This window comes from Triticum urartu, chromosome 7 (assembly GCF_003073215.2).
Source record: "Triticum urartu cultivar G1812 chromosome 7, Tu2.1, whole genome shotgun sequence".
Classification (NCBI taxonomy): Eukaryota; Viridiplantae; Streptophyta; class Magnoliopsida; order Poales; family Poaceae; genus Triticum; species Triticum urartu.
Genome location: NC_053028.1, coordinates 503,613,038 through 503,637,723, shown reverse-complemented (window position 1 = coordinate 503,637,723; position 24,686 = coordinate 503,613,038). Strand labels below are relative to the sequence as shown.

General features: G+C 45.7%; 1 protein-coding gene across 1 annotated transcript; it reads right to left on the bottom strand.

Moving 5' to 3' along the window:
- Positions 1–6,703: 6,703 nt before the first annotated feature.
- On the bottom strand, positions 6,704–22,030 carry LOC125518994. The gene is made up of 13 exons (XM_048683877.1): positions 21,843–22,030; positions 21,398–21,711; positions 21,132–21,304; positions 20,362–20,442; positions 19,197–19,371; positions 18,445–18,629; positions 15,593–15,718; positions 15,415–15,503; positions 15,108–15,149; positions 10,220–10,379; positions 9,635–9,832; positions 8,344–8,427; positions 6,704–7,707 (listed from the first exon to the last, which is right to left on the bottom strand). Exons 2-13 carry the CDS (start codon positions 21,660–21,662, stop codon positions 7,039–7,041), a joined length of 2,247 nt encoding a protein of 748 aa, XP_048539834.1. The 5' UTR covers positions 21,663–21,711; positions 21,843–22,030; the 3' UTR covers positions 6,704–7,038.
- Between the last annotated feature and the right edge of the window lie 2,656 nt (positions 22,031–24,686).

Genomic DNA, 24,686 nt, shown 5'->3' with positions numbered 1-24,686 from the left:
ACTCAAGTAGCCCTCTTCTAACAGCATTTAGGGCATCAAGATGAACTCAAATGAAAATGATGCAATGGAATGAAATGATGTACTCTCTGAGATGAACATTTTGATATGCTATATGCATGAATCGGAGCTACGGATGCAAAGTTACGAGGCTATGAACAAGAGCACTTGGATCTGGAATTTTTGGGACTTAGAGGAAAAATCAACCCCGAGATAAAAGTCAACGGAGCACGGAAGTCGAGGCGGTGGCGGATCTCGCCGGAGCCGGCCGAGACTTCGCCGGAGAGGGGGCGGGGAGGCAGATCCGGAGCTCCCTCGGCCGGATCCCGACGGCGGCGAGGTAGAGGATGGCCGGCGGGGTCGGCGGCTCGCGGTGGCGCCGGGCGGAGGCGGCGAGGCACGCGGCGGAGCGGCGACCGGCCGGGCGGCGGGCGCGGAGGCGGCGGCGGCGCGGAGGCGGCGGCGGCCGGCTCGGAGGAGGAGGCAGCGGCGGAGAGGCGGCTGCGGGCCGCGCGGGCCTCGGCTGGGCCGCGCGGGCCTCGGGCGGTGGCGGCGGCTTGCCACGTGGCAGGCGGCGGTTGGCGGCGGCGGATCCGTCCTGTCCGGACGGACAATGTCCGGCGCGCGCGAGGGGACGATCTAGGGTTTTTTTCGGGAGGAAGGAGAAGGAGATCCACGAATTTCGGGAGGGGACTTTAAATAGGCATAGAGGGAGCTAGGAGAGTCCAAATGAGGTGCAGTTTTCGGCCACGCGATCGTGATCGAACGATCTAGATGATGGAGAAGGCTTAGGTGGGTTTTGGGCCAAATTGGAGGGGTGTTGGGCTGCAACACACACGAGGCCTTTTCGGTCCCTCGGTTAACCGTTGGAGTATCAAACGAAGTCCAAATGATACGAAACTTGACAGGCGGTCTACCGGTAGTAAACCAAGGCCTCTTGGCAAGTCTCGGTCCAATCCGGAAATGTTTAATCCCCACACACGAAAGAAAGCTATAAATGACCACCGGAGGAGAACGAAGCGCCGGAATGCAAAACGGACAACGGGGAAAATGCTTGAATGCATGAGATGAACACGTATGCAAATGCAATGCACATGATGACATGACATGCGATGCATGAAAACGACAACAACACACAGAGACAAAGACCCGAACCCGAGAAAAATAAATAACTTAACGCCGGAAACGGCAAGAGTTGGAGTACAAATTGGGAAAGTTACATCCGGGGTGTTACATCGTGACTAACTCATTAGCCACATTGCTTGCAAGCTCTTTACAATGTTGTATTACCGAGAAGGCCCGAAGATATCTCCCTGTCACATAGAGTGCCAAATCCCAGTCTCGATCCATGCCAACCCAACAGACACCTTCGGAGATAACTGTAAAGCATCTTTATGATCACCCAGTGACGTTTGATAGCACACAAGGTATTCCTCTGGTATCTAGAAGTTGCATGGTCTCATGGTCTTAGGAATAGATACTTGACATGAAGAAAGCTATAGCAATAAACTCAAGTGATATGATGGAATGCTAAGCTTGTGATTGGGTCTTGTCCATCACATCATTCTCCTAATGATGTGATCCCATTATCAAATGACAACTCATGTCTATGGTTAGGAAACCTTAACCATCTTTGATCAATGAGCTAGTCTAGTAGAGGCTCACTAGGGACATAGTATTTGTTTATGTATTCACACTTGTATTTAAGCTTTTGGTCAATACAATTCTAGCATGAATAATAACCTTTATAATGAACAAGGAAGTATGATAATAACCAATTTATTATTGCCTTTAGGGCATATTCCAACACTATGCTTATGAGAGATGTCTCTAGTGAACCTATGGCCCCGGGTCCATTCTCCATATTTACTAAAACCCTAAATTTGCTCGTTGTTTTTATTTTATATATCTACCACTATCAGATTTAATCCTTGCAATTAGTGGGATCAAGGGGATTGACAACCCTTTTGCCTTTGTTGGGTGCAAGCATTTGCATTTAGTGTATGCAGGTACCACTTATCTTGCTTTCATAGTATTTCTTATTAGTTCGATATAAACTTTTTTCTTAACTGGGGAAAATACTATCTGCTACTATATTGCTTTAACCCTTTCTCTTCGGGGAAAGCCCAACACTATCACAAGTAGAAAAAGGAATTTTTGGTGCCGTTGCCAGGGAGGCTTCACCAAACAAATCAGGTGCCTTCGCACACATATATCAATTTGCTTGTTTTTACTTTCTTTGTCATTTGCCATTTTATTCACCTTCTCTTTTTCATCTCCCTCCTTCCTCTCTAAAAAATTAAAAATACCAAAAATATTTTGTGTGTTATCTTTGCTTGAATCACCAACATGTCTACTCAAAAAAATACTAAGTTGTGTGATTTCTCAAATACTAATAGTAATGATTTTATTAGTACACCAATTGCTCCTCCCGCCACTACTGCGGAGTCATATGATATAAAAGTTGCTTTGCTAAATCTTATTACGAAAGAACAATTTCCTGAAAACCTAATGAAGATGCTACATCCTATATTAATACCATCGTTGAATTATGTGATATGCAAAAAAGAAAGACGTGGACAATGATATTGTAAAACTGAAATTATTTTCTTTCTCTCTTAAAGATCGAAATAAAGCATGGCTTTCATCTTTACCACAAAATAGTTATGAAAGAACATTTTTATTGTTTCATGCTATTATAATATCACTTCTGAATACTTTTTTATAGTAATTTATATTGTTTTTATGGACTAATCTATTGATTGAATGCCCAGAGCCAGTTGACGTTATCTGCATGCTTTTTCTTTTATAGAAAATCCGTATTAACGAAGCTCAAAATACCATGGGGATTTTTGACAAATTCTTTCTAAAGGAGAAGAATCCAGAAAGCACCGGAAGATGTTGGGGGCTACATAGGGCCACCAGATGGCCAAGCGGTGTGGCCAGTGGGTGGCCCACATGGGCCAGCCTTTTTGGGTCCCTGGGCACCGTCTCTTGACCATTTTTCATATAAATTCCCATAATTTTCAAAACCCTTGGTACCATTTTTACCTATTTTTTCGACGCTGTGGGGTGGGCTCACGCGAATAACCAGCATCCGCATGCAAAAACGCTTTCTGATAGTATGTGCACCCGCATATGCCATTGTGACAACAAAATGTTTTTATTTTATTTTTATTTTTGTGAATTAGTGCCAGCGTATTTGTATCTCCTCGAAAGCAGGGCAACACATTCTTTCATCTCACAAGATGCAATAGTGACATACTTGTGGTGGACTCGTGTCCTCAGGCTCCCCCGTTGCAACGACGTTTGCTCCAGCACTAGTGTGGAGCTTCCGAGGTAGTCCATGAGGGGATGCATGGTCTACGTCGACGACATCTGGAAGACAGTGGTTTGTGGGCTGGGTTCTTGGTTTGCGGCTGGCAGGTACGGTTTCTTCCTTCGATGTTTTAGTCAAATGGGGTGCCTGATCTGGAGTTAGATGGCGTGTTTTGGGTGCTGACCAGCTAGATTCTTTCAATGGCAATGGCTTCGTCGTTGGTAAGGCACTTTGAAGGTCCGAAAAGCTGCATATTAGCGATGGAGCCGCATCGAGTTCAGGTGAAGAAGTGATCCATCATATTATTCTTTGGTGGGTGCTACGGTGGTGCCGGAGGCAGGTGATGGGCGTTGGCGTCATCTTCGGTCCTGATTGTATTTTTTACTTCTTGGCTGGTGGTCCTTTGTGCAAAGACTAGCGTTCTCGGGTTTTTTCAGTTTTGTCATGTCAGTGTATATGTGGCTTGTAACTCTAGTTTTATTATATAAATGAGACACGTAGTGCACGCAAAACAAGAAAGATGTGGATGCTATTTTGAACATTCCTATTCGGCAAGACATGGGTGAGGACTCTTTCGTGTGTTCGAAAATCTAGGCAACTACATTGTTAAAACGGCGTACAGTACTCTAGTAACTCAAAAAGAGGGAATTGTCTAGTGGAAGGGATGGCTACTAATACCTCAAAGAATTATCAACAGTTGTGGAATGCACTTTGAAAGTTGGATGTTGTGCCAAAGGTGAGAATATTATGATGGGGAGTTCTTTGTGGAATACTTTCAAAGAACACACACTAAAAAAGACCCCATATCAACGAGTTGAAGCAGATGTAATATATGCCTTGCGATGGACGAAGATCTTCAGGACGCTTTAATTCACCGTTTGTATGCAAAACATTTTTGGGAGTAGGGGCATTTGGGGGTGCAATCACAAAATATGTATATATGAAGTCTCGCATAAAGTTGTGTCCCGGCATATCTTTTGTAATATCTGAACTAGTTATAATTTGGGTATGCAAAATGACATTATAATTTGTGGATGACAACATGACTCATGTTTTGCAAGTGTTATAACAAGTTGACTGAAATTTCAACACGGACGGTTCAAGTTTGAAGCAAGTGGATTGAAAGAAGCAATAGCATGTTACATTATTTTTCTTTATTTTTAATCTATAGTAGAAGTATATCTAAAAAACAGATCTACACCTATTATCAAACCAAGCACACATGCACTCCAATGTGATAAATTACCGAAGGATAAGAAGCCGGATACATCTCTCCTAGGCCATCTCATACACGAGCGGGAGATGATTCTCATGAAGGTTGATGAATACGATTCCAGATTTTCTAGCTAAATTTTCGCGCTCCGAGCACATAACCGACTTGTGGTTACATGATGCCCCCGGGATCTCTAAGCCTTGGCTATGAATTGTAAACCTATTCATTAGTCAATAAAGCTCCCAATCTTTATGAAAAAAAAAAGAACTGGTACTATGCATCAGGTACTATACTGCATCAAAATAGATTAACGTTATATATATGGACCCCCTAGCTGGCGAGCGTTGGCCGAGAAAGGGTGGCATTACGAACGATTTCGCTAGCATTATTAGTTATCAGGAGGTGGCAGTTTCTGTCAAAGAAGGTAATTTTTCGTTTTAAACTGCCATTTGATCTCATTTGGAACTAAAACTGCCATCAAAAGGGATTCATGTGCCACTCCTCTCTCACCGAACAGTCACTAGATATCATTTTCGTTTTTATATACCATGAGAAATGATTCAGTGATGAGCTCCCATTCCCATGATGGCATTCTTGCGCCGACAAAGCTGGCAATAACGATCAGCGGCGTCTGCAGCCATCGCGGCATCAACGAGTGCCCAATATCTAGTCCTGGTCATGGACAGCCCGGCCGAACGACCCAGCCTGAAAAAGCCCAACCCGCCCGGCCCAACACTGCTTCGGGGCCTAGATTTTGAGCCCGGAGGCTGGACCAGGCCCGGGCCTGCCATTTTCGTGATTTACTAAAGAGGCTTGGCCCATGGCCCAAGACCCGACGGCTTTTACACATGCAAGCTGGGCTTGGGCCTGATTTTCTAGGCCCGGCGTTCGGGCTGGGCCATGCCCAGGCCTGGGTTTTTTGCGTCGGGCTTGGTTAGACCCGGCCCGAAGGATGGCCAGGTATACCAATATCCCTAGGAAACACAACGAGCACATGGGACAGCAAGCGGTGGCTGACGACCATAGCATCCCACAAGCAGTCGGCTGCCCGGCGGTGGCGATATTCAGATCGAAATCGTCTAGGGCTCGGCTGTTCGAGCTTTCAGTAGAATATACGAGGTAGAAACTTGCAGAATGTATGGGCAGATAACAGTTTTTCAAACAAAACTTGTCGAATAATCCTGCCCAGTAACGTCGACCCTTCGCAAGGCGCACACGCCAGCATACTCTCTCCCGTCCACAAATAAGTATGCTCTCCCATCCACAAATAAGTATGGGAATATCTAAAACTCAGTTAGATGAGATATAATTTGATCTCATTCACTTGGAAAACAAGAACATATGACATCCACGTCAGCACACACGCATCTTATAGCATCATATCCAAGAGTAGGGCGTTTTGGAGCTCGGCCTACATGGAGGCCGGATTTTTTAAAAAAATCAAAATTCACATTTTTCAGTTTCAAAAAAATCTGAAAAAAATCATACAAGTAAACAAGGATGTTATGTGTATGTATGTAAAATTTGAGGATGAAATACCCTAAAATGCGATCTGTGCAAAAAAGACAAACTCATGGACTTTTAGGATGAATAGTGCATCTACTAAAAAGCCTCAGATTTGTTCTTTTTGTGTAGCACTCATTTTAAGGTGTTTTATTCTGAAAATTTACACACATGTGCTTTATGTCTCTAAGTATGTGTGTATTTTTTTTCAATTTTTTTTGAAATGTGAAATTTTAAATTTTGATCAAGTTAAACTCGGGCTCCATGGAGCCCGAGCTCTAAAGAGCATTTTCGCATACCCAATGGCTATAAAAGATGAATGAGACCAAATTATATCTCATCTAGATGAGTTCTAGCAAAACTGAATAAGTATGGCTTTAGACGCACCTTCGGTCAAAACTTTCTTTTTTAGAGTTCAAACAAAACTTTTACTCCCGGAGTAGAACTTTGACTGTCAATATCGTTCTAGATATTTTGATTGGAGATTGGAGATTTTAAAATCATATGTATAGCTTACTTTGTAAACTAGGAGTAGGGTATTTTTCCCCGTATTGTGATAGAACAAATATAATTTATCTGACTTTAGAATTTGTCAGGGTTGTTTAGTTCAAAACGTGGTGCAATTTCTGACATGAGACATGATGAGAGCTAGGCAAGTCACTGGACAAGATATACCAAGTAATTTATATTTCTGGGCACATAATCAAGAATAAAATGCACAATTACATATGAATGGGGAATTATATACACAATGAGGCAATTATTCTCACGCGTATATAATTTACACTAGTAAAACATGCTTTTGGGCACAAGTCCTATGGCTATCTTCTGACCCCCCACACAAAAAATCTTCAAAATGCTGTCTTCTGTTGTCTATTCTCCATATAAAACAACCTGACCTCCAGCCTTCTTAGCTTCTTTACTCTCCATGCAAAATGAAAACACAAAGGTAGGAGGAAACTCGACAAGATATATCAAAAGCTGGACAACAATAGCGTCATAGCTCTCACTTCATCAAGTCCAGGAATACAAAACCGTTCCAAAGGCTATGAAGCACCATCGATGCCAATAGGTTGCGTGATCTGGCAAAGACACCTCCCATCACAACCCCGAGAAATATCAACGGCAACACCCTTTGCACGTTGAAGTGCGCTAGCGCAAATGCTGCGGCACTTAGCAGGATTGACCATGGAAGAGGCATGTATCGCGTTAGAGATGGGAGAAGGAAACCACGGAACACAATCTCTTCCCATATAGGTGCACATACAGTTACTACCACAGCATACAAGACCATTGCCACCGGATCACGGGCCATGATGGATTGTTCTACACTGGATACCCCAGCGACTGGCCCTGATGACATATGAACTAGGCTGATGTTGATGTGAGAGAGCAAATTCACCAGTGGGAATAACAGGCACCCCAACGCTACATCCCAATGCCATCTGCCCTTCAATTTGAACTCAAACCAGCCTGGGGGAAGGGGACGGAATCTACCAAGGCACTGGTGAAGGATAGCAATCCCAGCAAGGCCTTCAGTTATGTCCGTCACGAGGCTATATAATGCTTGGCCTCTGTGCGTCAATGTTTCCTTGCTAAAGCCAGCAGCATGAGCCAAGAATGGCACTATCCAGGAACCCACAAGCCAAAATGTCGCGATCCACAAAAACATGACCTGCATTCACAAAGTATAACTAGCTTTCCTTAATACCAAATTCATGTAAACTGCTAAGGCCTTGTACAATGCAAGGTGCTTAGGAGATGCTTGGAGAAATAAACCAGGCTTTCCTTAAGCACCGGTGCTTATTTGTACAGGGCAGACGCTTAATTAGGCGTCTCTCCTCTGGAAATAGGCACTGGTGCTTCAGAAAAACCACTTTATTTTTCTAAGCATCTCTCTAAGCACCTAGCATTGTACAAGGCCTAAAAGATCATTATATTCAATCAATGTTCCCTGTTTAACTGATAACTTTAGCAAGACAACCAATAACCAACGTATTACCAGGGGCATCCATTTCTTTCCATTACATACATAATATGCTAGCACATGCATCATAACTTTTTTTTTCATGTCATATCCAAAAGATGTAACCACATAGGTTCGGCATCTTTTAGATCAGATTCACTATTGATATGTCCGTGTCCGTATACAGAAATCTAACGGAACATGGATGAATTACAATAAAAACAACATCTGACCCCTACCCATGTCCCTTAGGATACCCAGAAGATATCTTATGAATTAGCAAAACGGATGTCCGACAAAACCAAAACAAATATAGGAACATAATAGAATAACTTGAGAACTAACCTGGGTAATTGTTTGTCCAGTCCAAGGTACTGCCCAGCGCTCATTCCAAAATCTGGATACCGTTTCCTGTAGATTTCCCTTTATCTGGAAGATAAATTCAGAATTTCCATTGATTCACAGGACAAAATAAAAGTCTTAACAATGAAAAGGACTGGCATCAACATCTAGCCAATTGGCACTAAACAAAATATGAACACCTGAACCGATCAAATATCGAATGAGTGAGAAACTAATTTTCAAAGTATATTAACAATAAGATGGTAAATATTCTGCCAAGTAACTACAGATCCCACAATGTTTGCAACAAGAGTGACACAAAAGGAGAATATTAGAATTTAGCTTTACTGGTGAAAGACCATGCAAGATATCATACAAATACCTGGGCTTGATGAGAATGTGTAGTGCAAGGCCCTAAAATGGCAGGTATTCATAAACTTATAAACGACAAGCACTTCTTCCTATATGTTACTCCCTCAGTTCCATAATTCTTGTTGTGGTTTTAGTTCAAAACTAAAACCACGACAAGAATTATGGAACGGAGGGAGTATTAAACATTGAGATGATCAATTGTTCATCCAAAAGGTTCCTTATAAACTCGGATAGACATGCAACGCAATACAGTAGCACAACGATAGCTATTTTCCTTCGGTCCACACATTGACTGGCACCACACTAACAGAGAAAAGCACATGCCTCTATCGGTAAGAAAATCAATTCAGGTGCAACAACTAATTTTTTATCAGGTCGCCGCCAGTTAATACTAATAGAAGCGATGTGATTCGGTAACTTGAAAACCAGGCCCAGCCGTAGTTAAAAAAGGCGCGCCTAAGCAAGCGCTTAAGTGCGCCTAGGCTCTAGGTGATAGCAAAACGCCTAGCGCATAACTGCGCTTAATCTGCACATAATTGCGCATAAGCATGCGCTTTGATCAGAAAAGCGCAAGACGGTGGCAAAACGCACAATTAACGCCTAGCGCTTTTTTGAACTACCGCCCAGCATTTAATAGATCAAGTATGAACTCAAATCGATGTAGTAGTTCACAATGTCTCCTTCATCAACTGTGAAGAATGTTCTATGCCACGATTCCATGCATGACTATTGACTACTGTTTTGCCATTTTATCTCTTAAGCTCTCAAATAGCGTTTCAAGTGAGCAACTGAGCATAGAAACTGGTAGTTCTACTTCTATTGTATCACGCATACTGTGCTTCATTTTGCAGTATCAACCTACTGAAATTCCTATTGGTCAAAACACAATGTAGTTGGAATGCGAAAAAGAAACAAGACAAACCTTCTGCGCTCTAACAAACCAGTCTCCCTTTACATAATTCTCATCATCCCTGTTGGGGATTCCACCGTCTTCCTCCTTCAGGTCAGGGTCCCCTGAGATCTCTGCCTGCTCATTGTACTTGAAGCCGGTGCCATCATCAGATGTTGTTGACACATCGTGCTCCTGCTTGAAGCACGAGATGTGAACCGGCCCCCACCCCTAAATGCACACAACAAGCACAAGAAACAAAAAAAAAATCAAATTAACGCAAGCAGCATGCCATTGGCATGTCATTCAGATTGGACAGGTGGATAGCGATGTTGCAGCTCGGAAACCAGACTTAATACATCACACTAGCAAAATAAACCACACATATCAAAGTTAATGAATCCATCGTTGCTTTCGTCTACAGATATCTGGAACCAAGATTACTACACTGATCCACACGACTCGCAAAATCTGTAGCCATTTCTCGCCAAAATTCCACAAAGCCGAGCACTGTACAAGGCTTGCCTGCTGAAGTTGCGGCAGACAACGACACGACCGGCTACGCAGAAACAAGGTCAAACGGTTCAACCAGGGAGCAGGAGATCTTTTTGGCCTTACCTTGGTGGGAGCAGCCACGCGAGGCTTAAATCTGAGTGATGGCCTCTCTGCGGCGGCGGAGGGAGGTGGGAGCCTAACCCTACCGCAGGTGAGCCGCGGAGGGGGAGGGGCTAGGCAGGAGGTGGACGACATGCGTGTTCGGTAACCCGCCGAACCGATTTAGGGCAGGAGAGAGGGGCTTGGGCAAGGAGGCGAACGGCGCAGCGCGACTCCGGCGACGTCGAGGCGGGGACCAGGACGCGGGCGAGTGCGCGTGCGGCCAGCAGGCCACAGCAACGGTGGGGGCGCGGGCGCACCGGCGGCCGGCTGGTAGAGCGACGAGGGGGGAATGCGAGCGAGCATGCGCGCGGTGTGAAGCGAGTGCGCCGACGGGGAGCAAGCGCCGCCGAGAGGCGCGCGGGCTGCTGGGAGGATGTGTCCTTTTTTTTGTTGATAGTTTGGAATTGCTTATCACGCTTGCCACGCGATAGAGGATGTGTCCTTTTTCAGATTGGGTCATGGAACACGTTTCACATTCACTTGTGCATCAGTTGATATCTATGCCGATGTGTTTTGTGTTTCTTGATCCGATCAATCCAAACCATCCAAATTTTACACTCTTGGGCCTCCTTTAGTTTGTAGGAATGTCATAGAATTTCTATAGGATAGAATTTGCATAGAAAAATTTTCTTTGAGGCCTCTTTTTTTTAGAACGAAGGCTCTAGAGGAGCCCGGCTTTAAATTAACAAAGCCATCAACCGGCCAGGAATAGTAATACAAGCGCGAAACCAACACAAGAAAACAGAAAAGCGACAAGGTACAAAGACGCTGGACAGCAGCTCACAAGCCTCACACACACCAAGCTAAATAAGATCGAACATGGAGACACGCAGCTTGGAGATGTGTAGGTCCTCAATCGCGTACGGGTCACCAAGGAAGTAGGAGAATGTCAGCACAGGAGTAGCAATTCCGACGGTGAGGAAGGACACGCCGTCGCCAAATCGCCAGCGGCCCCGACATGCCATGACCTCCCAGCTCCACTGTCAAAGAAAGCCCCTGCCTCCTCGCCTGGATCGAAGGCGCCGAACCGTTGACAGTGTCGCGGTTCACCCTACAACCTGGGAGGAAGGACACCGGCAGGCTGCATCTGGAAAAGGAACCGAGCGCACCCGACAAGCCACAAAGCGCTGACCTGGAGCAGAGCACCACCAAATCCATGGACTGGACATGAATGAGAAAGAGATGCCGGAACGGGCGGAGAAGAGCAGTAGCGGCCAGCTACCTCCGCCGCTGCACACCCACCACATCGCCGAGCAAGCCCAATGCCCACCTAGCTCCCAAAGACGGCGCCTTCAGGAAGGAACGCGACGCCAAGGGCGCCGCCGCCGCCCAACAGAGTTGTGGTTTTCACCCGGGAGACTATAGGGCAAGGGGGCGGCGGATCTGACCTGAACGGCGCCTCCAAGGAGGGGAACGGCGCCCTCGAGCGTCGCCGCCGCCAAGACCGGCGAGGCCGGCCTGGGATTTCTCCCGGTCTTCGAATCCCCGACACCCATACCCCAACGGCGCGAGACCTGGTGGCCCGTAGAGGAGCAGGCCGGATCTGGCCGGGGAGGAGCTCGCCAAACAGGGGAGGCAGGGGCGGCCAGATCTGGCGCTGCCGATCTGCCGCTGCACCATGCCACCCGTCCTCCGGTTCACCCGCCGTCCACACAGCCAGATTCGCCGGCCCACGCCCCCGCCACCGCCTGTCGCGGGGCCGGTGACGTCTCTCCGACAGGGCCGCCGCCCTGGGGACCTCGGCCCCCTGCAGAAGAGGCAGGGCAGCCAGGGCCCCGCCGCCACCTTCCTCGGCGGCGCCCCGGGCTTGCCCGGCGGCGGCCTCAGGCGACGGCGAGGGGGGAAGGGAGGGGAAAAGGAGGCGGCGGCGCTAGGGTTTGGACCCCCGAGTCGCCCGAGCAGGGGCGACGCGAGGGGAGGGGAGGGAGTCCGGGCCTCTTTGAGGCCCTTTGATTTGTAGGAATGAATTCCTATTCCTATATAGGATAGGAATCAATCCTTCACATCTTGAAGGAAAAAAAACATTAGCTAAAACTCAATGGAAAAATTTCTATCCTATGCATTAAATGACATCTCTTTTTCTATAGGAATTGAGATGCATGTCATCTCACTTCCTATGATTTTCCTATTCCTACAACATATCTATCCTATGAACCAAAGGAGGCCTTAACATAATTGGTCACGCAATGACTATCCCCGCAATTGTGCAATTATTCTTTTTCTTTTATCAAATATATATCCATTTTATTTTGCACCTTGCATTGTTGTGCACGTTGAACTCTAGTCGCCTTCTCTCCTTATATGTGCATACATACTGTGTTTCCCATGATATATACTTTCCTCTTTGGTTGTATATGTCTACATAAGTTTTATGACAATGTATCTCTGTTCTTATAAAAAAACAGAGTTGATGATGATGATGTGTCTATCATCCTGCAATATAGGATGTCCAATTTATATCTGACGAATATGAAGGAAATTATGGCAATTTTGTAAAAAGATACCCACACCCTTCTTCAGATTTGCAAATAAGATCTTTCCTCGTTCATTCTTTTCTCCCACAAGATAAACTACTCATACAAATGTATCTTGATGTTCCGTGCAACGCACGAGCATCTTGCTAGTAATAGTATTTGTGTAAAATCATGTGTAGCAACACATTATACGATTGCCAGTAATTATGAATGTCACATGGCTAACGTACGTAGATGGTTTAACCATATGGCAAACCTGGCGATGTGTCCAAATCTGATAAATACATGTGTTTTCAATTGTGCATTTTTCTTTAGTTGGATAGTTGAGTAGAGGTATAAATGCTCAAAAAAAATTGTAGGGGCGTTCATGGCATCCATGGTCCATGGAACACTCCTATACGTGTATGTAACCGTTGGGTGGTGAAGGCGGTGAGATAAATTAGTAATATGATTGACAAAATACAAATATAGACCTAACAACCATTCGTACCGTTTATCGACTACTTCAACGTATGGGTGCAGCACCTTCCTTTGGGCAACGTTTTTTCAGAGTACCACCGGGTTGAAAGAAATCGCTTAGCACGAGTTCTGTTACAGAACCACAAAGCAGTTGACATCATCCTATTTGGTCAAACCATTAGTTTTTTTATAAACTTTGCGATTTTAGTCTGATTTCTTGTTGTATTGTGTTGAATTGTTTTTAGATTTATATTGTGTAAAAAGTGTGGATGAAAAAAAATTGATTAGTCAGACGACAAAAATAGACAAAGCTAATTAGACAAACGGAGTCATCGACTTATAGAAGCAATTTTCCTATTGTTTTGTACCTCAACTTTTATTGAAGGAATTTATCACACTTCTTTTATTCAATAGTGTTTATCAAGGGAATTTCTCTAACGTTTTGATCCCAAGGGCTTCACTTAGAGCTTAAATTCAGGAGAATCTATCCAATGCGGTTTGTTCCTCTACACTACATGTTTTTGGAGGTTTTTCTCGATCGTCATCATCATGAGCTATGCATGCCAATGACGATAGGTTTGGCTGTGGTTTCGACAAGAACTTTGAGACATACTCCATTTCTCAGCTGTAATGAGCTATGATGTTGTCCGTGTTTCTTGGAGTGCTATTTTGATTGTAATTTCTCTTTCCCTTGCTTAGGCCTTTTCTCAGCTGCCCCATTTGTAACCGATGTTTCAGCTAGATTAAAAAAACTCAGCAATGCAGGGCCTTGCGTCTCCTCCGTCGGTCGATTAGATCGCCTCCTCCAGGATGATGGTGTGGCCATTTTCACGCTTCCCCGTTTCGGACCTTCTGAACAAGATACTCCCTCTGGCTGCCCTACGTTTTCCTTCATTAAACAGCGACCACAACCACTCAATTTTCCAAGCCACAACAGCAGCGGTTTCCTTATCAGTTATGTAGATGTAGCACCTCCAACTATCAGCTATTCTGGGTTACTATGTTCTGCTACCTAGCTTGTGGTGTGACTTTAGTCCTACCTCGGACATGGGAGGAGGCTAGGAGCTCCTTATAAGGGAGAGTGTCACATTCCCCTTAGGCCGGTCTTTTGGGTTGTAGTGAGCTCTTCGCTTGTACTGGAGTGTCCGATGCGCATCGGGAACGTTCAAACATATGCTGATGGACCGGGAGCTAGGCCTAAACTATTAACAAGTGGTATCAGAGCTGGGCCCCACACCACCCTAAGAGAGGCTTCCCTAGGGGGGTGGGGTGTCAGGAACGTGACCTTGAGCAATGCTAGTGACTTTAGCCCCACATCAGATATAGGAGGAGGCTAGGAACTCCTTATAAGAGAGACCGCCACATTCCCTTCAGGCCGGTCTTTTGCGATGTAGTGGACTCTTCGCTTGTACTGAAGTGTTCGATGCGCACCGGAAACGTCCGAACATATGCCGATGGACCGAGAGCTGGGCCTAGGCTGTTAACACAGGAAACCAGAGAGGAACATGACACGCAGCAAAAGAGGCGATGGTCCAATCATACATGGCAAATGATGGTGTCAAATACGCATATCCAATCCAAACACAAGATCAAAAGGTAAAATACGCCCGACACAGCATGCAAAAAAAATCTTTGAACTATTGCAACCTTTATTTTGATTACACCGCAGTTCAATAAGATAAAAATCAAGCAAACCCCAACATTGGCAGCCTTGCGGGTCTCAGCACGCGTGGCCTTTCGTTTCAGTTGTACATTATTCAGTTTGACTCAATTTACTACAATGTTTTTGTAACTCGTTTGCCAACATCTAGCTAACTGATTGATGGGCATTTATACATTTGCAGAAAAAACATCCCCATGTTAATTATCAGGAGAAAAGAACCAAAGCATTTGATTCATCTCAGTTCGCAATCTACGCGGCACAAGCCATAGCTTCTGGTTTAGCTGTTTCCTCAGGTCTGCTGAGCACAAAAGCTGAGGTTAGTAACTGATTAAATAAACAAACAAAATGAGATGAAGAACTAGTAAGAAACAAGTTGTATTTCCCATTTCCATAAAAAAACGACGCCTGAAGAAAATTGAATCTAGTTTTGTTTTGAATGGATGATAGACCATCAGTTAACGTATTATGTACGTATATGTTAATGACACTGAGGTCAGTATGCATAACAAAAGAGATTAATCAAAAACGTTGTTAGAGATGGCGGTTGACACAAATTGTACCTCTCAATTCCTTCTCCAACTTCCATTCTGATAAAATTGCCAATTGTTACTTTCGAACCAACCTCCTTTGACAAATCATTCAGCAGAGTCTGAAAATAATGATACCAACAAGCAAAGCTATTAGAGATCACACAATTCACAGCCGTAAATCATCAAGGGAAAAGGTTGGCCAACTTACCTTAATGTTTGTGCTATCATTAACAACGTATTTTTGCTCCAAAAGCACGACATCTTCAAAATACTTCCTCAATTGGCCTTCCACCATTTTCTCTATGGCCATTTGGGGTTTACCTGAACTCTCAGCCTAACGTGTTACAAAGCAGTATGTCATGTCATTTCTGAAGTAACTTGGCATGCACAGCTCGCCCTCATATTATGTGGATCCATGTCATAAAACATACTAATTCAACTCATGGAAATAAGCAGTGTAAGTGCTACCCACTTCTAAAACTTATAAACCAAACAGCTGTCCCGATATTACTAATCCAAAAATCACCATATTATGATACAATCAGGCTGCTTCCCGTTACGTCATCTTTCTCATCTCCGCAACACACATGCTTCTTTCTTTTAATCTTTTAATCCAAAATCTTACGGCGATTCATGCATCTGCTTATCCTTAATCATTCCCTACTTTGTAAAATTGTTTTGTTTGTTCTGTCAAAATGGTAGAAAACTTAAGAACCAGCTGATGGCCTGTGATAGACACATTTATCACACAAGTGCATGTCCATTTCTTGTATAATAGTGGATGGATGTCAACTACTCAGAGCATTACTAGTAGAGCCCTCAAACCCCTAAAAATAACCGCTTTTCTACAGTTTTCGCCGAAAAAACGCCGTAGACTAGAACCTCTAAACCCTCAAACCCGTAAAAAAATTTAGAGGTCCAACCCTCAAACCACTTTGCAATCTGTAGAAGTAGGGGTTGAGGGGAAAATCGCCCCCCAACCCGCACTCCTCCTCCTCGCTCGCGCGGGAGCCAACCGCCTCCTCCTCCCGCCGCCTCCTGCCGCGCCGGCCATGGAGGGCCCCGCCGCCACCGCGCCCCCGCCCGCCTCGCCCGCCCCCGCCCAACCGACCGTGGCCGACGTGGTGGCGGCGACCCACGTCGGGGCCAAGCAGCGGCGGGCGGGCCTCGCACCACCTCCTGCCGCCCCGGCCACCGTCACCGCACCGGCGCCCGCCCTCGCCGCCTCCCTGCCGCCCGCCCCGGCCACCAAGAAGAGCCGGCCGAAGGCGGCCTCTCATGGGCCGTGAGGGCGGCCTCCAAGGTCGCCGGCTCGTCCCCGGCCGTGACCAAGCCGCGGAAGAAGCCCGCGGCGGCCGCCGTCGCCGAACCTCCTCCCGCCGCGCATGAGGTGTTCGAGGAAATGGCAAACCCATCCTCGTTCATGGACCTCCTCCAAAACGCGGAGGTGGACCTCGGAGCTCCGCCTCTAGACCCCTTTAGGGTTGGTGACGACTTGGAGGAGAAGGAGGAAGATGAGGAGGATGTAGGGGATGACGAGGAGGAGGTGGCCGAGATAGGGAAGGAGGCATTCACCGCCGCTTCCCGCCCACACGCGCGGTCGACAAACTACACCGAGGCGGAAGATGTCCTCTTGGTTCGTGCTTGGGCAGATGTGGGAATGGATGCAACCACCGGCACCGATCAAACCGGTAAACGGTATTGGCAAAGGATCGAGGACGTCTATTGTAAGATCAAGCCGAAGAATAGTGGGTTCATCCATCGCTCTTTCCGGTCGCTTCAAGGCCGGTGGGAGTTGATCAAGCCCGCTTGTTCTCGTTGGAGTGCGGCCATGGACCAAGTGATAGATGCACCACCTAGTGGAACCGTGGAGAGTGACTATGTGAGTACATATTTCTTCACTATTTTGATTATGTGTGTGCACTATGCTATTGGTGGGTTCTTATGTGATTTATGTGTGGTTGATAGGAGACAATTGCCGGCATGAGGTACAAGGAGATGGCCGCTTCCAAGGGCAAGCCATTCCCATTTAAGCATGTTTGGTCAATTCTTCAAACCTTTGACAAGTGGAAGTTGAGGGATCAAGAGACCGCACCCAAGAAGTCGGCAATGCTAAGGATGGATGATAGTGAAGATGAGGAGGAGAGGAACTTGGGCAAGCCCGAGGGAACCAAGAAGGGCAAGCTAAGGGTGAAGATGGAAGAAGAGGCGTCAAGCCTAAGGGAGAAGATGGACCACATGATGAAGGCAAGAGAGGAATTGACAACGAAGACATTGGAGACGAAGCTTCTTATCACCGAGAAGAAAGAGGTCAAGCTTGCACAAGTTGAAGCAAAGCATGAAGAAGCAAAGCGCAAGGCCGAGTTGGAGGAGAGGATGATCAAGCTCAAAGAGGCAAAGGTATGGAAAGAACTCATGGTGGAAGAGAAAGAGCACATGATGATGTCCAAGAAGGACATGGATGAAGACCAATTGCAATGGTGGAAGGACTACAAGGAGGACATCGCGGAGAGGAAGAGGATGTTTCGTGTTGCGTCCTCTACTTTTCGAGGTGACACTCCGATGAGTAGTTGTGGTGATGGCGGTGTGTACGACTCCACCGGTGCCGATGGAGATGCTTGATGGAGCCCGCTTGTGGTCTAGGAGATGGCGCCGAGGTGCAACTTTTTGGTGATGGTGCCGATGAGAGGAGGAAGATGATGATTTTGTGATGTAAACTATTAAACCATGCATCAATGATTGTCATTTGGTAGTTTGTTTGGAAGTTAATTGTGTTCTTGTTGTCATAAATTGTGAGATGTCAAATGATAGATTTAAAGGTTGGGGTCAAGGCAAAGACTAGAACCCTCAAATCCAATCCTTAAAGCAGTTTAAGGGTTGGGTTTGAGGGTTCTAGTATTTGCCCCTGTTTTTCAACCCTTAAAAGTGTCAAAAAGTGGCACTTCTCAACCCTTAAAACTGCTTTAAGGATTTGAGGGTTTGAGGGTTCTACTAGTAATGCTCTCAGCCACACGACTATATGACTGTAAATCATTCTAGGTAACGTCAGAATAAGGTTACCTGAGTTCGGAGCACGTCACGTTCATTTTCCAGAGCTGCAGCAGAAACCAAATCTTTTGATAAGAATAATGGTTTTGCTGCAACAATATGCATTGCGATAGACGACCCAACTCTCTTGAGAGCATCAAGGGAAGCACTGCTATCTTCTGCTTCTAATGTAATCAATCCAGCAATGCGGCCCAAACCTGAAGCAAGAAAATGCATCAATTAAGTGAACGAGCAAATGTGCCGTTTATCCAAAGCAAGGAGAAAATGGGAAAAAAAAAGAAGAGTGCTGACAGGAACAAATGCATAATACCGAGTTTGGCCATCTTAGGAAAGAGATTATTAGTAGGATTAATCTAACGTGTTAATTTATATAAGGAGTACAGAAACAAGGCTTCCCCGTTTTAGATCAAGTGTCATTTTCTTAATGTTGTACTGCTAGTACAAAATTCAAGAGTAGTTGTTGAAATTGCAATTTGTCAGTAGTATGGCTGCACGGCTATGTTTCTGCCAACAGTTCTGCAAAAGTAAACTAAGGCTTGTCTCCTGCTAGAAATACAATAAATACACAGTACTGTATGATATCCAGTTGTCTACAAAGAATGAAACGGTGATAAGAATAAATAGGAGACAAACATGCTCCAGCTGAAAATTATTGTTTGTAGTGTTTAATAATCATACTTAGCTAACGAAATAAAAAATCTGAAGAATGACAGACACATGGTCTGGATAAAACTTGACAAACTGAAATAACAATGTCTGCGCACCTGGCTGAGGACAGGTATGCAGATAAGATGAAACGACACCATGTGCAGTCGTGGACAACATGAAACCTCTTCTGAGTTTTACATTCTCCCCAACCATGGCAGCAACTTCTGTAACAGCATTTTGAACAGTTGTTTCACCACTGAGTTTAGGATGATCTAGGTTAATACTCATGTTCTGCAAAGATGAGGAGCAATGTAGTAGTTTCTCACATGAAAAAAACAGAAGAAAAAAAAGGAAGATAAACATATAATAATCTCAGCTGTATTGCAGACACTTCAATTTATATAGATCATCAGACATTATTAGCCTAAAATTTACTATCCATCTATGAAAAATAGATGCAGGCACTGCAAGGCACTACAGCTGAGAAACAGGCACCTGATTGTTCCAAAAGTAATGTAACATAAGCAAAACAGGAAATCCAACCAAAACCACCTGAAGTAATTTCATTTCGTTTCAGATGCTTTATGCTTGTCACCAAGCATTGCCTGTATAATTGAATATGATGACCCTCAAAAGCATCACCGCCATTCACCCATCCCATTCCTCACCAATCACAAATCAAATATACGACAAACTAGTCTCAGCATAGATTCACAAAGTCAACAGTGCAGGACATAAATAATCTTACTTGCACTGCTAAGGCTGCATCACCTTCATTACAGGAATTTCTGTTGGTGTTGCAAACCCCTTCATTTATACTATGATGTATTTTTTTCACTCATGTTGCATTAGTAGATGCCATGTCAAGTTTATCATATCAACTCTTGTCAATATCTACAAAATTTCAGTGATACTAGGTCACAGCATAACACTATGACATCTCCATGTTCTTGATCAATGGTATTTTAGTACTTCAAGCAATTCACCAAACCGACTCCGTACATAATGAAAAGCTGATGCCCACAAGGCTTAGATGGTATTAGGCCCCGCCATAACACTATACACAAATTTGATCATAAAGCCAGTTCAAATGGAATATAAATCGATATAGAACTCCATCTAATTAAAATCCAATAATTTGGATTTGGTAGTCACAAGTCTAGAGCCATCACTGGTAGATATAAGCAACAATGCCATACGTCATGTACTGGAACTGCTCAGCAGGGGAAGATGATAGAAACAATAGATGTTCAATAAACTAACCAACAGGTAATTACACACCTCCAAATATGCAGGAGTAAAAGGAAAAACCAATTTGCCGGGATCCTGTGCTGACAAAGCCATCTTTGCCAAGGATGAAGCCTGTATGGCAAATGAATTTTCGGGAAAAGGGTTATCAACATTGTATCAGTGTAAGAGCACAGAATCAATCGGCACATTTAATTAAGTACACTCTAGTGTTGTGTCCAATATGATACCAGAAGTAATTAATATCCTAGGATATAAAATGACATGAACAAAGTACTTCAAGAATACAATTACAACAGAGTTTGAAGTTGGAGTATCAGAAAAAAACTAGAAAGCTGATTATACACGGTTAGAACATTCTTATTTATGTTTGATATAACATAAGGTCCGACACAACATTTACTACTATTATGAAGGGGAATTGGTGGGTCCGTCATCCAACTCCCCTCACAAACCAGACACGTGGGCCTGATTTTCTACCATCCAAAAAAACAATCGGCTGCCTCTGCTCCCATACCATGTGCGCTTGATTTTCTACCGTCCAGAAAAAAGGACTGCCCATTTAAAAATCATATGAGATCTTAAAATCGGACGCATTGCCATCTTTTCCCAAAATTAAAATGATACTTCAAGTCATGGATAAATGATTTCTACTTATGCCAACTAGCAATAAAATCATTTTATAATTTCCATATACTTATGTTAAGGATATGGACCTAAAAGGACCTTGTCTCTCACTCTTACAGGGTTTCAGTATAATTATAAGATAAAACACAGATCATGTTGCTGAGGGTGATACCGACCAGATACTGGAACACATCATTTCTTGCCACAAAGTCAGTCTCGCAGTTTAGCTCAACCACAACAGCCCTTTTCTCATCTTGTGCGATAGCTAGCAAACCTTCAGCAGCAGTCCTTGACGACTTTTTGGCAGCAGATATCACCCCTCTTTTCCTTAGATCCTTCTGTGCATCCTCTGAAAGAAACCAACAAACTGGGATAAGAATGGAGGGAATAAACACATTTGTCAACAAAGCTGCGCCTAAAGCAAGGAGAAAGAAGAGCTAACCAATATCCCAGTTGCAACTGACTAGCGAAGCCTTGACATCTTTGATCGGAGCACATGTTCTTTCGCGTAGTCGTTTAATAAGATTCATTTGCTCCGAAGCAGGCACCTCAGAGCTAAATCTCCTACAAATCATGCCATTTTGGGCAAAATGATTGCTCGACAGGTGAGTTTCGAACGTTGCAGAAGTATACCCTCGAGCAGCTTGTCGTTGAGCACGAGACAGAAGCCCTAGTATGGGCCTTCTAGCACCCTGACCCCAGGCCATTCTCGGATTGCTCTGCAACAAGGGCGGACAGACGCAATTCTTCAGAAAACTACACAGGCAACGCACATCACAGCAGCCAAATTCAGTTTTGGGTAAAAGACGATTAGGCGCCGCCGCTGCCAGATGCAGAGAGGATAGAGGGCGCCAAGCGCAGGGAGAAAGAGAGGAATGGAGCCCCACCTGCAGATACGCCGGTGCCAGCCGCCGTTCAACCGCCGCCGCCGAACGCCAGAGAGGGTGGGAGACTGGAGGCCGAGAGGAGGGTGCGCGCGGTAGGGTTTCGTAAGGGGTTGAACCAGGAGCAGAAAAAGGAAAAGAAAACCTTTTGATCTGGATGGATGGAAAAATGGAAAACCTTGGAGAGCACCGATGAGGCTGGTTGCTCTCCTTGGTGTGTCGCCCACACAACGTAATCACACAGCATATATTTTTTAGTGAATGATTCTGGCAACGATGCATGCAGTTATTTTATTAATTATTCATCAAGACTTTACAACGTAATACATCAATAAGTCTGAAGTCATCATCTTCGCAACATCGATCGCTACTCATATCAACTTGGTGAAGTGATTCAGATTGTCGGGACCACGTTCCTAGATCTCACACCAAAGTCCAACATCTAACACCGGAGACCCAACATCTAACGCCGAATTGTCGGGTCTGGGCCACACACCGGTCCGGCTCACTATCAGCGGGCACCGCATACGCACATTGCAGAGGCCATCGCCACCATCTTCCATCAAACCTTCTTTAGAGCAGGTTCTGACACATCAACTTTACCAGGCCTGCCATCGATGCCAGACAACGCCACCTCCCTAAGCGTGTCGGTCATCACACACGCGTCGCCAAGACCCTGCCGCGCCATGCTGTCAAGACTCCACGTCGTCGATGCGTCATATGAAACGCCGCTCCACCTGCATCCTCCGTCCGGCTACTCTCTTCGTTCCAAAATACTCTCTATGTCCCATAGTAGAAGAGGTTTTGCAGTTCAACCACAAAAACATCTTGTATTTAGGGACAGAGGTTAAGTGTCATGGTTTTAGTACCGAAAAAGATGGGAGGTATGGGAACTAGAGATCTTTACAGCTTTAATCTTGCTATGTTAGTGAATCATTATATGCACATGTTCTTGGTGCAAAATACTATCCTGATGATGACATTTTGAAAGCCAGACCAAAGAACGGTTCATCATATACGTGGCCAAATATTGTTGCTGGAATCCAAACTTTTAAATAGGTTTTATTTGAAGAATTTGAACCGGTGAGAAGATCAACATATGGCAGGACCCTTGGATCCCCTCAAGTGTTAACCATAAGGTGATCGCTCCAAGGGGTCAAATTATGTTGACAGATGTAGAAGAGTTGGTAGACGTCTTTAGTCTGGTCGATGCACAATGTATATTGCAAATACAACTGAATGTACAAGATTGTTAAGATTTTGTCATGTGGCACTACAACAAATCGAGCACCTTCTTTGTCAAATCAGCAAATCATAGAGAATGGGAACACCCACATGGACAACGTCTCGAACCAAATTATGGTTGAATGTTAGAAGGACGATGGTATTTTTAGTCCACTAGGGTTCAAGTCATGATTATACAGGAAGGGTTGACTTCTCATGGTATATTTGATTTCAGACTTGCCAGTTTCTCCAGAACGTCATGATTATTTGGATTCGTTCCCCGTTGGCGCAGCCATCCAGAAGATGAAACATCCACTCTGTTCTTGTGTTGGTGATGTCGTCTACACATGCCATGCTCCATGTTTTTGCCATCACCATCCATAGGGCACGCACCCTTTGTAACGCCCCGAGACCGATGTGCCAAGTATTGTCCAGTTATTCGCTGTTGTTGCTTTGTCTTTGCTTGCGTGTCATGCATTGCATATCATGTCATCATGTGCATTTCATTTGCATACATGTTCGTCTCATGCATCCGAGCATTTTTCCCGTTGTCCGTTTTGCAATCCGGCGCTCCTATGTCACCCGGTGTTCCTTTCTACCTCTTTTCATGTGCGGGTGTTAAACGTTTTCGGATTGGACCGAGACCTGTCATGCGGCCTTGGTTTGCTACCGGTAGACTGCCTGTCAAGTTTCGTACCATTTAGACTTCGTTTGATACTCCAACGGTTAACCGAGGGACCGAAAAGGCCTCGTGAGTGTTGCAGCCCAACATCCTTCCAATTTGGCCCAAAACCCACCTAAACCTCCTTCATCATCTCGGTCGTTCGATCACGATCGCGTGGCCGAAAACCGCACCTCATTTGGAGTCTCCTAGCTCCCTCTACCTATATATATGTGCTCTCCTCCGAAAATTCCGCGCACATCAAACCCTAGTCTCCCTCCTCCTCACGCCACCGGACATGTCCGCTCCGCCGCCGGACGCGTCCACCCTGCCGCCACATCACCCGGACCAATCGCGCGCCGCCACCTCAGCCCCGTCGCCGCTCTCCTCCAACCCGCGGCCGCCACCTGTCCCAGCCGGCACCCCCGCCGCACCGGCCCGCCGCGGCCCAGATCCAGCCCGCGGGGCCCGGATCCAGCGCGCCGCCGGCCCGCGCCTGCCCCAGCGCCCCGCCTCCTCGCCGGCGTTCGCCGCCCGCGACCACCCTCGGCGGTCGGAATCCCGCCGCTCCGCCGCCTGAGCTTCCCCGGCCACCCAGCTCGCCGTTCGCCGCCGCTCGGTCCACGAGCACCTCCCGCGCCGAGGTCGCCGCCCCGTGCCTTGCCGGAGCGCCCCTGCCTCGCCGCCTTGGCCCCGGCCACCGCCACCGACCTCTCCATCGCCATCGCCATCGCCGGTGAGCTCCCGCGCCGCCTCCTCCATCGCCGGTCGCCGTCCCGTCGCCGGATCCGGCCGGTTGGACGAGATCCACCGGTCCAGCGAACCAAACGGCCCCTCCCGATCCGGATCCGTGCCGTCACGCTTCTCTCCGGCCCGCGTTGACTTTCACGGAGGTATAATTTCACTAAGTCCCCGAAATTCCTAGATTCACATGCCCATGTTCATCGTGTCATAATTCATCA

Coding starts and splice junctions, on each gene's coding strand:
- LOC125518994 (XM_048683877.1), bottom strand. CDS start 21,662: ATGGCCTGGGGTCAGGGTGCTAGAAGGCCCATACTAGGGCTTCTGTCT. Junction 15,150..15,414: donor GTTGGAGAAGGAATTGAGAG/GTACAATTTGTG, acceptor TGTGCTCAGCAG/ACCTGAGGAAACAGCTAAAC. Junction 7,708..8,343: donor CTGGACAAACAATTACCCAG/GTTAGTTCTCAA, acceptor TTGTGAATGCAG/GTCATGTTTTTGTGGATCGC.